General features: G+C 29.1%; 1 protein-coding gene across 11 annotated transcripts in view; it reads left to right on the top strand.

Annotated features, from left to right (window-relative positions):
* LOC108003690 (microtubule-associated protein tau) overlaps positions 1-15,160 on the top strand; it is a 69,013-nt gene that overhangs the window by 38,072 nt on the left and 15,781 nt on the right. For 4 of the 11 annotated variants that reach the window (XM_062083229.1, XM_017066120.3, XM_028669643.2 and 1 more), the window contains exons 2-5: positions 7,211-7,357; positions 10,507-12,763; positions 14,346-14,392; positions 14,488-14,662. In XM_062083229.1, the coding sequence (XP_061939213.1) occupies positions 7,280-7,357; positions 10,507-12,763; positions 14,346-14,392; positions 14,488-14,662 (2,557 nt within the window). In that variant the 5' untranslated portion in view covers positions 7,211-7,279. The remainder of the gene's footprint in view (positions 1-7,210; positions 7,358-10,506; positions 12,764-14,345; positions 14,393-14,487; positions 14,663-15,160) is intronic. The other 7 variants (XM_062083230.1, XM_062083233.1, XM_062083232.1 and 4 more) reach the window with 2 other exon arrangements.

Raw genomic sequence — 15,160 nt, 5'->3', positions numbered from 1 at the left:
TATTTTAATTTGATTATAAATATACAATTTTAAAAACATTAATATTCAAGGTATTCAGCATGTTCTTTCATTTAGTTAAGTGATAAAGATGATCTCATATGAGATCATAATTATAATGGTATAAATTTGTTTAAATAATATTTTAAATTATAATTCCAAATTAACATTTCAACTAACTGATCAACTAACATAACAATTTATATATATGAAACAGTCAAATTTTTATTTAAACCATTATTCTTTTCTAATAATATCAATTTATGTCAAATTAAATATATTGTGTTTAAAATAAAAATAACAAATAAGTAAAAAATATAATTAATTCAAATAAAATAAGGAATATGTTTGTGAATAATTCATCATCTTTCAAAATTATTGAATTATTCAAATAATTATTCACAAATTATTTATAATAGATCCAACTCATTTATTTGTCCTCTGTCTTTATTTAGAAATCGAAAATTATTTATAATAAATGTCAATAACAAATACAATATTGCTCAAAAGAAAATTATTTTTAAAAAAAGCAAGCAGAAAAAATTATTAAAAGTAAACAAAAAATATTATTCTAATAATTATTTATAAATATTATTAATTTATTCATTCTTTGCTTTTATTTATCAAAAGTCATAACAGATGTTAACAATAATCTTCAACAAAATAAAAGAAATTATTATGAATATGCACATACAAATTAAGAATATCATCTAAAATAATTATATAATTATTTATTCATCGAAAATCATTTATAACAAATGATAATAACAATCTTTCAAACTCGAATTCGAATATTGATATTGAAAGAAAGGAAAAAACTTATTATTACAAACAAATTATTCACGAATTATTCGATTCTAATAACCCAATTCATTTGTTCATCCGTTTTATTTCCAAATCTATATTTATACTGCCATCAGATATTAACAGCAACTCGAGTCATCCAATGGCCACTAGTTCAGGGTTAAGTTCCTTCACAAATAGTGGAAAATGGCGAAGCCTTCCTCACGCAAGTATATACGTGGAATGCTGCAAAATCTTGTTAATGGGCCGTGTATAGACAGTCGTCACGAAGGTGTCGCCAATTTTTTTTCTCCTCCCCCTCCTCTTCTTTGATGACGCGTGCACTCATTAACAAGTTAACTTAACCGTATTACACGATGTGCATATACACCGTGTGTATATAGAGTCGAACATGCTCACCGGGTCGGATCAATAACTTCAGGAATGGGCACTTGGGCTAAGAGTTGTACAGACACGCTGTGTATGACCTGTTTCTCGGTCTCCCTGGAAAATGGGGATGGAAGACTTTGATGTAGGGGCGATCATCCTCCAAAAGATGTATTTTAATGGACTTGGGCGGATTTGAGGTTATGTTACAACAGTAGATAAAATTTACTTATTCGAAATAATGTACAATAATTTTTGATTGGCTTTTAACGGAAAATGAACAATGGATAAAATTTTTGATGAGCTTCGTGGAATGTTTATATAAATAATTTATAGAGAATTATCTCAGTATTTTGAATTAACATTAAATCATCCAATCGAATAAAGTAGTAGACATAGAAATTATTTGAAATTATTTGAAATTAAAGATTAATTGAAGTATAACTTGAAACCACTTGTTATTTTTTTTATAATTATTTGAAGTAATTAAATGAAGTAATTATTTTTGATAACAATTTGATATATATCTGTTTGTATAATCTTAAACATTAGAATTTAAGATAATTCATTATAAAAATTTGCTTAATTTAAAAATAATTTAAAAATAAATCTAGTTTATTCTATTACTTAAAATTTTATAAGAATACAATTTACAATAAGGTGAAAGAAGGAATTGTTATGAGAATCAGGGCAATCACAATGAAGTAATTAAATATGTAAATAGGTTAAGTTAAGGTAAAAGTTTAAATAGACTTGAATTTAAAAGGAACATTTTATTAAATAAAGGAAATTAACGCATAATGTGAATTACACGTCTATTAATATAAAAAATAAAAATAAACTTAATTGTATGTAATTTTTTTTTCTTTGTTTCTTATAGAAATCGTTGTAAAAAAGATATTAAACAAATATTATTTAAAAGTCCATTAATTACTTTTTTTTTATTAAGAGAATAAATTTATAAATTAATAAATACTCAATGATTTATTTAGATATACTTTTTTATATTATTTTAAAAAATAAGAAATTAGTGTTTTATCTATTTAATGATGTAATAAAGAGTATATGATTTTTTATTCGAAGGATATTAAAAGAAAAATTAAAATTTTTTATGAAAAAATGAGAATAATTAAAATATTTTCTAATTTATCCAATGCTTATTATTAAGCAATTATTAGTAATTATTATTAGTGTTTATTATTATTAAACTTTCTTATTAAAGTTTTAAGATTTAATTTTATTTCCTATCTATTGGAATTGATTTAATGTCAATGGATAATATAAATACCGTAATGATAAAGTAAAATCAATAAAGAATATTTCTTATATAATAATAAATTCTTGAAATAATGAATTATATTCCAATATTAGAATCATTTCATTTATTACTGATTTAAATTAAACAAAATTTTTTCGATTGGTAAAAAATTTCCTTTTCGATATCGTCGATAATCTTGACCACTTTTTTCTAATTAAAACGAAAGGATTGTTTTCTAATAAAAACGTAAAATAAAAAAAGAAAGCACTGAAAAAAAATATAATTAATCGACAAAGTTTCTACAAATTGCAAGAGATTAATTACTATACGATTAAATGAGTTGTTTTCGAAAAGTGTAGTTATTTCTGACCATCAGATAGCTCGATCACGTGTTCACCGAAATGAAGTTCACACGAAATTCTGTCTTCTATAGATATTTCAGAAAATTCGAAGGGAGTATTCGTGTAAAATATATTGAAGGTGTAAAAGAAGGTGTAGGCGATATTCTGTCGAAAGAGAGCGTATATGAATTACGTTTGAGAAGTAACGAAAAAAAAAAAAAAAAGGAAAGGTCAGTAGATGCTTTAAACGATAAATATGTCTGGAGGTTACCAGAAGGTTAGAGATTATATTAGTGATGTAAGAAACGAGCGGCCACGATACATTGCCCTCATATTTTAATCAAATGGAGACGTTACATTAACTTGGACACGTTATATTAAACCGAGAAAAAAAATTCAGACGTTGTCTGATCTTTTATTTAACTTTTACGAAGAAATTTAATTTGTGGTAATTGATAACGGAGATAAGAAAACAAAATTTTTTATAAAAAAATATGTTAGGTGAATAATTTTTAAACGATATAACTATTTTATTCAATGTCTGAAAAGAAAAATGAAATAAGGTGAATACTGCAATAGGTGAATACGATTATCTTTTAATATAATATTCCCATTGTGTTACCATCGTATGGTAATATCTCTTTGTGAATGGTAAAATTTATTTTGAAAAAAATTATTTTGTTAACTTTACTAATTTTACTAATTTTTAATTACAGATAATGATTAATCGAATTAAATTCGTTTCTTAAAGTATAATTTTTACACTCGTGAAATTAAAATAGATCTCTATGATAGAATCGCGTACGTGATACGAGTTAGAAAAGAAATAAACATTTTGACACACGAGAGATGTATGATCTTAAAGGAAGTATTCCATTAAGGTAATCGGTCAAACAGGGACTCTGCGTTACTCCAATTTAATCTCTTTCACACGAAATAGTTACGGTTTCGTGATATCTACATAAATGTATTTGTCCAAGGTTAACCATTGCCCCTTATTGCCACGTAGAAATGCTATTCTTCAATCTTTCACGGATAGAATGGTTGCGTGCATTCCATCCCCCTACAAACTTTTTCACCTTCTTCTCTTTTTTTTTTTTTTTTTCTTTGTTTTTTGTTTTGTTCTCCAATGAAACTTTCACGCCTGAAAAATTAGTTAGTCGGCAACTTCCAACAACGAATCGAAAGTAATTTCATGTTTTCGCAATTAACGACCTGGTATTTATCTTCTTATTACGTTTGGAATTTTACGAATAACCGAGTGATTATTTTAAGAAAAAATATTTTATGGTATTTTATATAATGTTAATTAGTTTCTAATGTTATATGCAATTTTTTTTATTATTATTATTATTAATTATTGCCAATTTATAATTTTACAAATCTGCGAGTAATTATTTTTATTGTTATTAAATAATAATATTTCGTAAGGAGTTTGTTATATTTAGATACGACGAGGCAGGTATGTGATAATTGTATTTTGATAAAAATAAAAGTAAATTAAATTTTTTATTAGAAAATTCAAGGAAGTTTAGGAAATTGAATTTTTGAAGAAAAATTTATCAATTTATTAGTATTATTTATATTAGTAGTTTTGTTAATTTGCACGTTTTAGGCAATTATTAAAAGCGATTCTTGCAACATGATTAAAATATTTTATCAAAATAAAATTTAAATAAAGTCGTCGATACAAATGAAATCGTATGCAGTATTAATAAATGTATTTTCTTTTATCATTGTGCACATTTAATAACTTTAAAAATATAAAAAATATATCGCCTATATTTTTCATAAAATGAAATATAAATTACATTATAGCAACATATACACAATTTTCCGAATAAAAACGTATTCGCAATAAAAATTATAATTATAAAAAAATAATAATAATAATTCAATTTATCATATATCCAAGCCATTATTCCATTAATAAAGAGTACAAACAAAGAATCAAAAAATCGAATTCATTTATAATCAGCACATTTAAATTCACAATAATAATAGTGGCACTAATAAAATACACGAAACGTAAGTTGAGGCTAAAATGCTATAATCACGTTACCAGTTAGCAAATAGTACGTATTAGGCACGATATAACGTTGTATGTAATATTCTATAATTTCCAATTGAACAGTTGTTGCACGCACTATACGTAAGTATCAACAGATAGAAATAGCAATCGAGCAAATTGCACCTAATTATCGTTGAATTATTCACAGGAACTACAGTAGTTTGAATTTTCAACAATTTGATCCTCCAACACGCTGTCATAGAAATTGGTATCTAATATTGTATATATTTACATATAATTTCTGTAAACGTATCAAATGTACGGGTATCTTCCAAAAGTGCTTAATAATACACTGTTATCACGTATTATACATAAACTATTGTCACGAATAAACTAGAACTAGAATTCTACGTTGTACTAAATCGTTATAACGTAAATAAATAAGTAAATAATCGAGAAAAATATTTTTTTTAACTTTTTTTTTATAAAAAATGTGAAATATTCTCGATATATTCAATGATTAAAATTTAAAGATAATCGAAAATTTGTTTGCGAATTTAATTTACGCAAATATATTAAATATGTTTCGTACATTTTATATAAATGAGGAAATAATGAATACAGAGCGTTCAGAAAACGTAAGAAATTATTCTTCGATATAATCTTCAAAATGAAGCAAAATTTAAAAAATTGTATTTTAGTTTTTATAATTAAAATCGATCGAAATATTCTTAGGCACTAAACCTTCCTTTGAGAATGTAGGACAACTCAAACAATGAAAAATACAGTGATCCTCAATTCCAGGAAAACACAAATTTACATAGATTTTACTTGTTCTAAATTTTCAATATTTTGTTCTCTATAACTTTTAAGACCATTGCAATCACGCAAAATAACCAATGGAACTTAAATTTTTCACGAAAAAAAAGTAAGAGAAGAAATGAAAAATTTCATCTTTAAAACTCACTCAAGAAGTACAAGAAATTTTACCAATGAAATTACCTTTTGTTTCGTTCCAATATCTCGATTGGTTACCGAGATATAAATATTCAAAGTGTCCACAACGCTCAAGACAGTGCGAAAGTTATGAATGGGCCCACGATCCACTGACTTGTATCTTTTTTTCTTTACATCGCGTACCTTACATTTAAGAAATCGCGCCTGCACTTGTCTGGGCCTTGGGATTGGTCAGTGGCGAGGTGCGAGCGAGAGGGGGTCAAATCAGTGACGAGGACGGAGATAGTAAACGATTAAAAATTATCTTTTTCTTTATACGATGATATCTCGGGAACCGGAAGTCGTATCGAGATAAAAAAAAATGCATTTTAAAGGAGAAGGTTCTGCGCTTCTAATGATCGTTCACTCGTTGACCGGATGTTATTATGTTCGAAGTTATAGCGATTCAAAGTTTTTGCTAATTTTAATAAGCGGTTCGGTCGGATTGAGGGTATACGATTAAGAATTACTCTTTTCTTTAGAAGATTTCTCGGGAAGCAGAAGTCGTATCAGTATGAATGAAAATGTATCTTAAAGAGTAAGGTTCCACGCTTCTAATTGGATCTTTCACTCGTTGAGAAGAAGTTAATATCTTTGAAGTTATAGCATCTTAAACTTTTTTTAACTAAACTAATTTTAATAGAGCTTCAATTTTAAGATAAATTATGAGATGAATGTAATTATCCGTGGAAAAATATATGGAAGAAAATTAGATTATTTATTTCATTTCATCGATTTCAATTTAATTATGAATCGAAGGATTATAAGCTCTGCAATAAAAGATCTTCAAATTGTAATATTCTTTTCTGATCTAGTTATTGAATTTGAAGATTGTTTTCTTTGAGCTGTCCTACATTTGTTCTTGAAGAAAAGTTTTGTTTGCCTATAGATATTACATTGTTATCAACTTTTAATTGTCAATAATTAAAAGAGTAGTTTCTTTGAATTTTTAAACTCTTTACAACTGAACCTGTATTTATCTTACCGCTTATTTAAACAGATTAATCAATATGTCCAAACAAAAATTATTCGTTGCTCTAAATAATAAACACGCAAACAAGTATCAAAACTGTATTTTATATATGAAAATTAAACACTTATATTACATAAAGTACGAACGCGTACACATTCAGATTTTGATGAATGAATGGAACGAAGGAAAGCTCGATACAATCTTCCAAACTTTTGGAAGAATGCCGAACGAATTGGCTCTAAGGCCAATTATCAAAACCGCTGGAAAAGTAGTTCCATTAATAAATGGTTTCATTTATTAAGCAAGCTTCCTCCAAGCATCGTATGCGATGAATCACGCATCGAGAGTAGCGTTCAATATTTATTCGTTTAGACACAACGTAGATTGATTTTAAGATCATCGGCACTCACGTAGAGTTGTGTGATCTTTTTGATGATGCAATGACTACCAGTGATACGCAACAGGTTTATGGAGAGAGATATCATCTCGTCAGAGGTGACGAGAATCGTCTGGTCTGCTTAAACTCTGATAATATGAACGAAGTGAAAATGGATTCGCAAGAAACAACCAGCAACGCGGCTGAATCTCCCTCGAATCGCGAATTGAATGTGGTAAGCTATAATTTCACAAATCATCGTTTAAAGGTTTGTCGAAACTTTAATCCATCACGGTCGATAGATATTTCCGACAAATCCAATAAATTCTTCTGTTTTTCTGAAATCATCAATAAAATTGTTAAATTAATACATATTCCTTTTCATCATTCATTTCATTTTTCTAATATATTTCATTAAAAGAAGGAACTTTCAAAGGTTACATTAATTTATCATAATTTAATAAATAATTAATAATTTTTATCAAAAATAATATTTCACTGGAAAAATTTACTTAATTTAAATTTTAATAAAATTTAATAATTTAAATTCATTAAAATTTAAATTAAATGTAATACAAAATATATATACATATAAAGTTTTAATTATTTTAATATATTATATTGTATATTAATATATTATTATATATATTATATACTTAATTATTTCAATATATTATATTGTTCTGTTTTTGTCATCAATAAAATTGTTAAATTTTAATACATATTCCTTTTCATCATTCATTTTATAATTTTTCTAATATATTTCATTAAAAGAAGGAACTTTCAAAGGTTACATTAATTTATCATAATTTAATAAATAATTAATAATTTTTATCAAAAATAGTATTTTTAAATTTAAATGAAATACAAAATATATACTCATATAAAGTATTATTTCAATATATTATATTGTTCTGTTTTTCTGAAATCATCAATAAAATTGTTAAATTAATACATATTCCTTTTCATCATTCATTTCATTTTTCTAATATATTTCATTAAAAGAAGGAACTTTCAAAGGTTACATTAATTTATTATAATTTAATAAATAATTAATAATTTTTATCAAAAATAATATTTCACTGGAAAAATTTACTTAATTTAAATTTTAATAAAATTTAATAATTTAAATTCATTAAAATTTAAATTAAATGTAATACAAAATATATATACATATAAAGTTTTAATTATTTTAATATATTATATTTATATTATTTTTAATTATTTATTATTTATTATTTATATTATTTATTAATTATTATATTGTATATTAATATATTATTATATATATTATATACTTAATTATTTCAATATATTATATTGTTCTGTTTTTCTGTCATCAATAAAATTGTTAAATTAACATATTCCTTTTCATCATTCATTTCATAATTTTTCTAATATATTTTATTAAAAGAAGGAACTTTCAAAGGTTACATTAATTTATCATAATTTAATAAATAATTAATAATTTTTATCAAAAATAGTATTTTTAAATTTAAATGAAATACAAAATATATACTCATATAAAGTATTATTTCAATATATTATATTGTTCTGTTTTTCTGTCATCAATAAAATTGCTAAATTAATACATATTCCTTTTCATCATTCATTTCATAATTTTTCTAATATATTTTATTAAAAGAAGGAACTTTGAAAAATTACATTAATTTATCATAATTTAAGAAATAATTAATAATTTTTATCAAAAATAATATTTTAAAATTTAAATGAAATACAAAATATATATACATATAAAGTATTTAATTATTTCAATATATTGTTCTGTCAAATTTTTTTGTCATTAATAAAATTATTAAATTAATACGTATTCCTTTTCATCATTTCATCATTTTTCTAATATATTTCATTAAAAGAAGGAACTTTGAAAAATTACATTAATTTATCATAATTTAAGAAATAATTAATAATTTTTATCAAAAATGATATTTTAAAATTTAAATGAAATACAATATATATATATATACATATAAAGTATTTAATTATTTCAATATATTTAAAATATATTTATCATTGAAAATAATTATCACCAAAGTATCTTGATTAAACATTTTAAAAGAAACTCAATACCTTAATATCTTATCAAAAAATATCTGTAATATATTTTCCAAATTAAAATAAAATACTCGCTATTTTATCTATTTATATTTATACGTATTATTTTCATTCCAATCTTTATTTATTTATCTACCTGTTTTCCCCATATTTAACTCTGGCGAAAATACGAATCAGCATAAACGTTCAAGGGTGATCTTCATTCACCCCTGCACGAGAGATTTGTCCCATGAAAAAAAAAAAAAGGAAATCTCGTGCAAACAGTCTCTATATAAATTTCCCCTAATGTTTTCGCCGAGAATGAGAATATTGGACGAAGGAAACGAGGAGGGTAAACAGCCGTTCCTGAACGGTTGGTCGGCGCTACTACTGCTTTAAGTCACGCCATTCTGAAATACCTCGATGGATCGCGATGGATGTCGATGGTATGCTATAATCATTCGTGGTATAATCCCATAAAGGGAGGGAAAGCCGGTACGTGGCAGGTACGATAAATATATACCGAATCTTCGAAACCGTCGCCGTTTTGTATTACAATGGGCTCTGATCGATGGTCTCAGGGCCAATATCGACTTATCAGAATTTGAGAGAGTGCAGGTTCCAACTTTTCGTTCGGTCTTCCGTTTGAATCGATCGTCGAATAAGAATATTAAATCGGCGAAAAATATATTCGGCGGAAAGGGAATATGGGGTGGAATTGTAAAGGGAATTTATCCAAAGGTATTTTTAGGATTATTAATTATCCATTGAAAAGCAGAAGATAATACGTGGAAAGTTAAGAAATTGTTAGATGATCAAAGATTTTTTTTTTTTTTTTTGAGTAACAAGAATATGAAAATTATTGAAAAATATAATAGAAATTTGTTAATGGAAAATTAAAAATTAATAATGAAATTAAAATGAATATTAGAAACAAAAAATAGGATTATAGGAAATTAATTAATAAATTTTAAGTGATTTAATTATTTGAATGATCAGAATGGTGTTTAACGATATTTCTTAAATATATGTTACACTTTTTTTCTTTTATTTAAATTAAGTTTATTTTTACAAGTTGTTTAAATTAAACAGAAATTACTAAAGGAATGTTATTTATTTTAATACTATATATAGATAACGCATGAAGATTATCTTTATTAAATTAAATTTCTCATTCGTACAATTCATACAATATATCGTTCATCTCTATAATTTTTACCAGCCAAGTGAAAATATTTAATATTCCGCATCGAACAATCCTTCTCATCAAATATCTAATCACTGATTGAATTTCGTCGATCGCGGATATTGAAAATTATTATTCCGTAGGTAAAGCCAAACCCGCCATTACCGACCGTCTATCGGTCGAGACCGCAAGGTCCACCTGGATTACCGAGGCACCCTGTAAATAATGGTCCCATAGGGCAGCCACGACCGGGCCACGGACAGCCTCAAATCCGTTTCGACGCTCGATCCCCAGCAGGGCCGGCCAATCCCGGCCAGTTCGTACAGCTGAGACCGTACGGCCCCCCAAGGCCACCCGCAGCTCCTTATCAGAAGCCTCAGACTCAAGCCCAACATCCGCCCAACACCGTGCCGAGCCCACGTTTCCCACAATCGCAGTTGCAACGTCCGAGACCACCGCCACCCCCCCATCCCGGAAATTATCGAGCGCAAAAATTGCAGGGCAGCCCGCAGCGACCCCAGAGGCCGGAATACCCCCAGCAACGAGATCAGGACCCGCAACTTGCGAGATCGCGGTGTGAAATCGTGCAGAGACAGTTGCAACGAAATGAGTGGTTGGTGAGCGCGGGCTTCCAGCAGAGCTTGGGACAGGGGAGGGAAGAGAGGAAGCAACAACAGGTGGCGCGCGTGGTAGTGGCGGACAAAATGGCGGACGTGGACAGCTCGAAGAAGCTGCAACAGTTCGAGGCCGTTGTCTCGAAGGAGAAGAGCGAATTGAGGGGAAACGAGAACGACGACGACGACGACGTTGTGATGGATGACGGGAGGCGGTCGCCTCGCGCTAATGGGGATTTGATCGAGCCCGTGAAGTTGTTGAAGAGCGACGGTGTGAAGAGGCCGGAAGCTGCGACGGTGAACGGGAAAATGGCCGACAAACCGGATGTGGTCGGTCTGGGCGAGACACGTGTTAAAGATTCGAACGTGGCCGAGGGTGACAACAGATTGTCGGCAAAATTGGACGAGGAAACGCGCAAGGGGAGGTCGCTGGGCAAGGAGGGCGTCGATGATCAGATGGATGAGCCGGAAAGGAAGTTGTTGAAAGATCAAAATGAGAAAGAGAACTCGAATAAGGAAAACGATCCTTCGATCGACTCTTCGCCCGCCTTCGAAGGCGTCAAAGTCGAGAAAGAGAGTTTAAAGAAGGAAGGTGGCACGAAAGTGACTGTACAAGCCGATATGCATTCTTCGTCCGTTCCATTGATCAAAGATCAAAGCGAGAAAGAGAATTCGAATAGGAAGGATGACGAAAAAACGACGACACGGATCGACGCGAATTCTTCCATCCCGTCTGTGGAAGAAAATTCAAACGAGGAGATTAAAGACGCGAAACAAGCCGACACCCGTTCCATTCCAGCCTCTGACAAAGTCAGCGCGTCTACCGAAAAACCTGCTGGCGAAGAAAAGAGGTTGGAGCAGAGTTTACACGCGACTTCTCCAGAAAAACCGCGCGCACCGACGAAACCGGAAGAAGATAACAGTCAACAGACGCGAGCTTTAAGCTCCAAGTCAAGCCCCGACAGATCTCCAATGAAGGAGGAACTGAAGACGCCCGATAAATCGAGTAATATACCCTTGGAAGCAAGTCGAAACGAGCGAGAAGATGCGAAAGAATCGACCAAGGTACAGAGCGGAGAAGAGGTGAAGACGCCACGAAGCGAAGAAACGAAGGAGGATCGAAAGGAGAGGAGCGAGGAGGAGAAAGTGGATTCGAAGCCAGAAATGAAATCAGAGGATGCGTCGAAGGGACGGGACGAAGACGAAGAGGAATCGAAGGTGTCCGAGGACGCGTGGATGGAAACGAGTCGGGGCAAGGAGGAGGAGCCAGAAGCCAAAGAAGCAGCGTTGGATCCTGATCATTCTCCGAAGGAGAAAGTATCGAGCGATCCATCCCCGAATTTGGCCTTGAAAAATGCCGACGAACTCGAAGAGTCTTTGGAAGAGAAGAGTCGTCCTGCTTCTGGAAAGGAAGCAAGCGAGACGAAACTTTTGGTATTATCAGAGGATCGAGAGAAGGTCGAGTCAGCAGAATCGTCGGCTCCAATGTCTCCCGAGGAAGGCACGAAGGGTTTCGACAATGGGCAGCAGAGGTCGTTGTCGATAAAATCTTCGCCGAGTCAAAGTCTTCAGTCGCCCGCCTCTCCAAAATCACCCAAGTCTCCGAAATCGCCTATCGACGACAGGAAAGTGACGGAAGGAAAGGTGAAAACTGAGGAGGAGAAGGACGAGGATAAAACGACAGGAACCGAAACGAAAAGTTTGTCGAAATCGGCTACGCTTAAACGCGCGCCTGCGTCTGGTAAACAGGATAAGAAATCGAGAAAGAAGCCCTCTACGACACCAGGTTTTTATCCCTTTGACACGTTTGCAACTAGACTGAGAATTGAGAATTGTTTGTAGAGTGAGTCTCGTAAAAGTCTTTCTTTTATATTCAAAATTTTAATGAAACTTTGCATGTTCACGAAGCATTATAGAGGGTGTTGATATATATTTGCGGTGATCCTTTGAAGATCGATTCTAGAGACGAAAATAAACATGAAAGTTGGTATATAAAAATATTGGCTGACGCTTATTTTATTAAGTTACGAGCAATTTAAGCTGGAGCAAGATAACGTAAGATAGAATAAAACGGTGATGTGACGGAGACGGATAGTTCTAAGCTAATTTTCTATCTTGCTTCATATGGATGTTTAAATTGTTCACTTTTCGACTTACTTTGACTTTTAAAAGATATTTAAGATATTGATAAGGAAAGGATGTTATACGTGGAAAAATTCTTTTTAGATGGGAAGAATGTCTTTAAAGGGATGGTTAAAGTTGCAGCATCTTTTCATATTTTGAATAGAATTTTGCCTTGAGATATTTTTTACGATAGGATGGCAAAATGTTAAAATTCACTTGCATATTTTAAATTTTGCTCTATCTTGTATTGTTACAAAGTTATGTTTAAAAAACGACTTTAAGAGTTGATTTTATCCCTTCGAAATGATATTAATTGTTAAAAAAATATCGTTCCATATGCATATGTACAATCTATTGTAACGCAAGTTATAGTATAAAACTTTCATTAAAAATTGAATTTTTATATTTGCTATATGTTAATCGAAAGAATGTACAAAAGTTCTTGCTAAATAGATTCTTTTCAAATTTTTAAAGGATATTTACGATCGATTGCACAAATTTATACGTAATATATCTCGATGGAAAATAATTCTTTTTGTAAAAAGCTTTGCATAGACTGAAAATATATGAAAAAAATTGATATGTTCTTAATCATTAAAAAAAGATATTCGATGTTCTTCATTACTTTTGACAATTTCACAAGTTCATACAGATAAAATTCAATTTTAAATTGATTTTTATATAAATTTATATTTTAAAAAATATTTTATGAAACACATGCATATTGAACGTTAAAAATTTTAATAAATATGCTTGAAAAATGCAAAAAATCATAATATATTAAATGATTAAACTGGATCAATTGTATCATCAAAAAATAGAAAAGATTAAATTCACTACTTATTGAATGTATAATTATTAAAATATATCATTTTTAAATCTGTATTAAACATTTTTTAAACTATATTACTACGAATTCTTTTCTTTCTCTATTAAAAAAATTAATATTACAAAAATTGTATCCATTATTACAAAAACATTAGAATCTTTAAATTTGTTACTAGGTGCAAACGTGTTGGATAGATTTCAAGAGAGAATAAAAATTAGAAAAATATAGTAACATTACGAGAAAATAAATTTAAAAAATCGAAAACTGAAGTTAAAACTTGACTTTTTCGTACAAAAATTTTTTAAACATTTTACTGAGATTTTGCTTCACATATGCATTATACATGTCGCATTATATCGATGCATTGTTTTAATGCAACAAAAGAATTATGTCATTTCCGTTTCTGTTTTTGCAGAAGTAGAAAACGGCAGTGTAACAAACGAATCGGTTCAATCCAATGCGGTAAATATTTTTTATTTTTATATGCTTTTAACGTATATCTTAAAAAAACAATAAAATAGTTAATTTTGTAAGATAATTTTCAATCATTTTCACAGGAACCAACGACAAATGGAGTTGGGGATTCACCGACGAAAAAGTCACCCTCTAAGACGAAGGAAGCCGATAAAAGATCGACAGCTGGATCACCTGTAAAATCGCCAAGTAAGTCCGTCAAATCGTTGCCAAGAACTCCAGATACTCCTTCGTCGACAACTGCTTTGGAGAAGAAAAGTAAGTAAAATCGAAACTTTCTTTGGAATTTTTTTTCAAATTTTTTATTTCGTGTGATTAGCTTTGTATTAAATATATTTTTATTTTAGATTTTGCACGTGGAATTTAATCTCTTTATGTTTGAAAGAATTTTTGGAAAATCTGAGAGAATATGAAGTTGATGATCATATAAGTTGTAATATTTATAAAAATATAAAAATAATAGAAAATTGATTTTTCTCGAATTTTCACATTTTTTTAAAATTCTAAATAAACTAAAAAATTTGTAAAAATTTGTTAAACGTATTATATGTAATTTAGTCATAGTACTGAATTTCTTTCATGTGATAAAAAATGTTAGAGAAGATGAAATTCAAATTTGCAAAATTTATTAAATTTAAATTGCAAATAATATATTCTATGTTATTATTTTGTCTTTACTTAATATGTCTTTAATATGTTATTATTTTTCATAATAAGAATTTTTAGAAATTTAAATTATATACGTACTTAATATTA

This window comes from Apis cerana, linkage group LG12, assembly GCF_029169275.1.
Source record: "Apis cerana isolate GH-2021 linkage group LG12, AcerK_1.0, whole genome shotgun sequence".
Taxonomy (NCBI): Eukaryota; Metazoa; Arthropoda; class Insecta; order Hymenoptera; family Apidae; genus Apis; species Apis cerana.
Note: the sequence above shows the minus strand (reverse complement) of the source record. Positions and strands in the feature narration are given on the sequence as shown.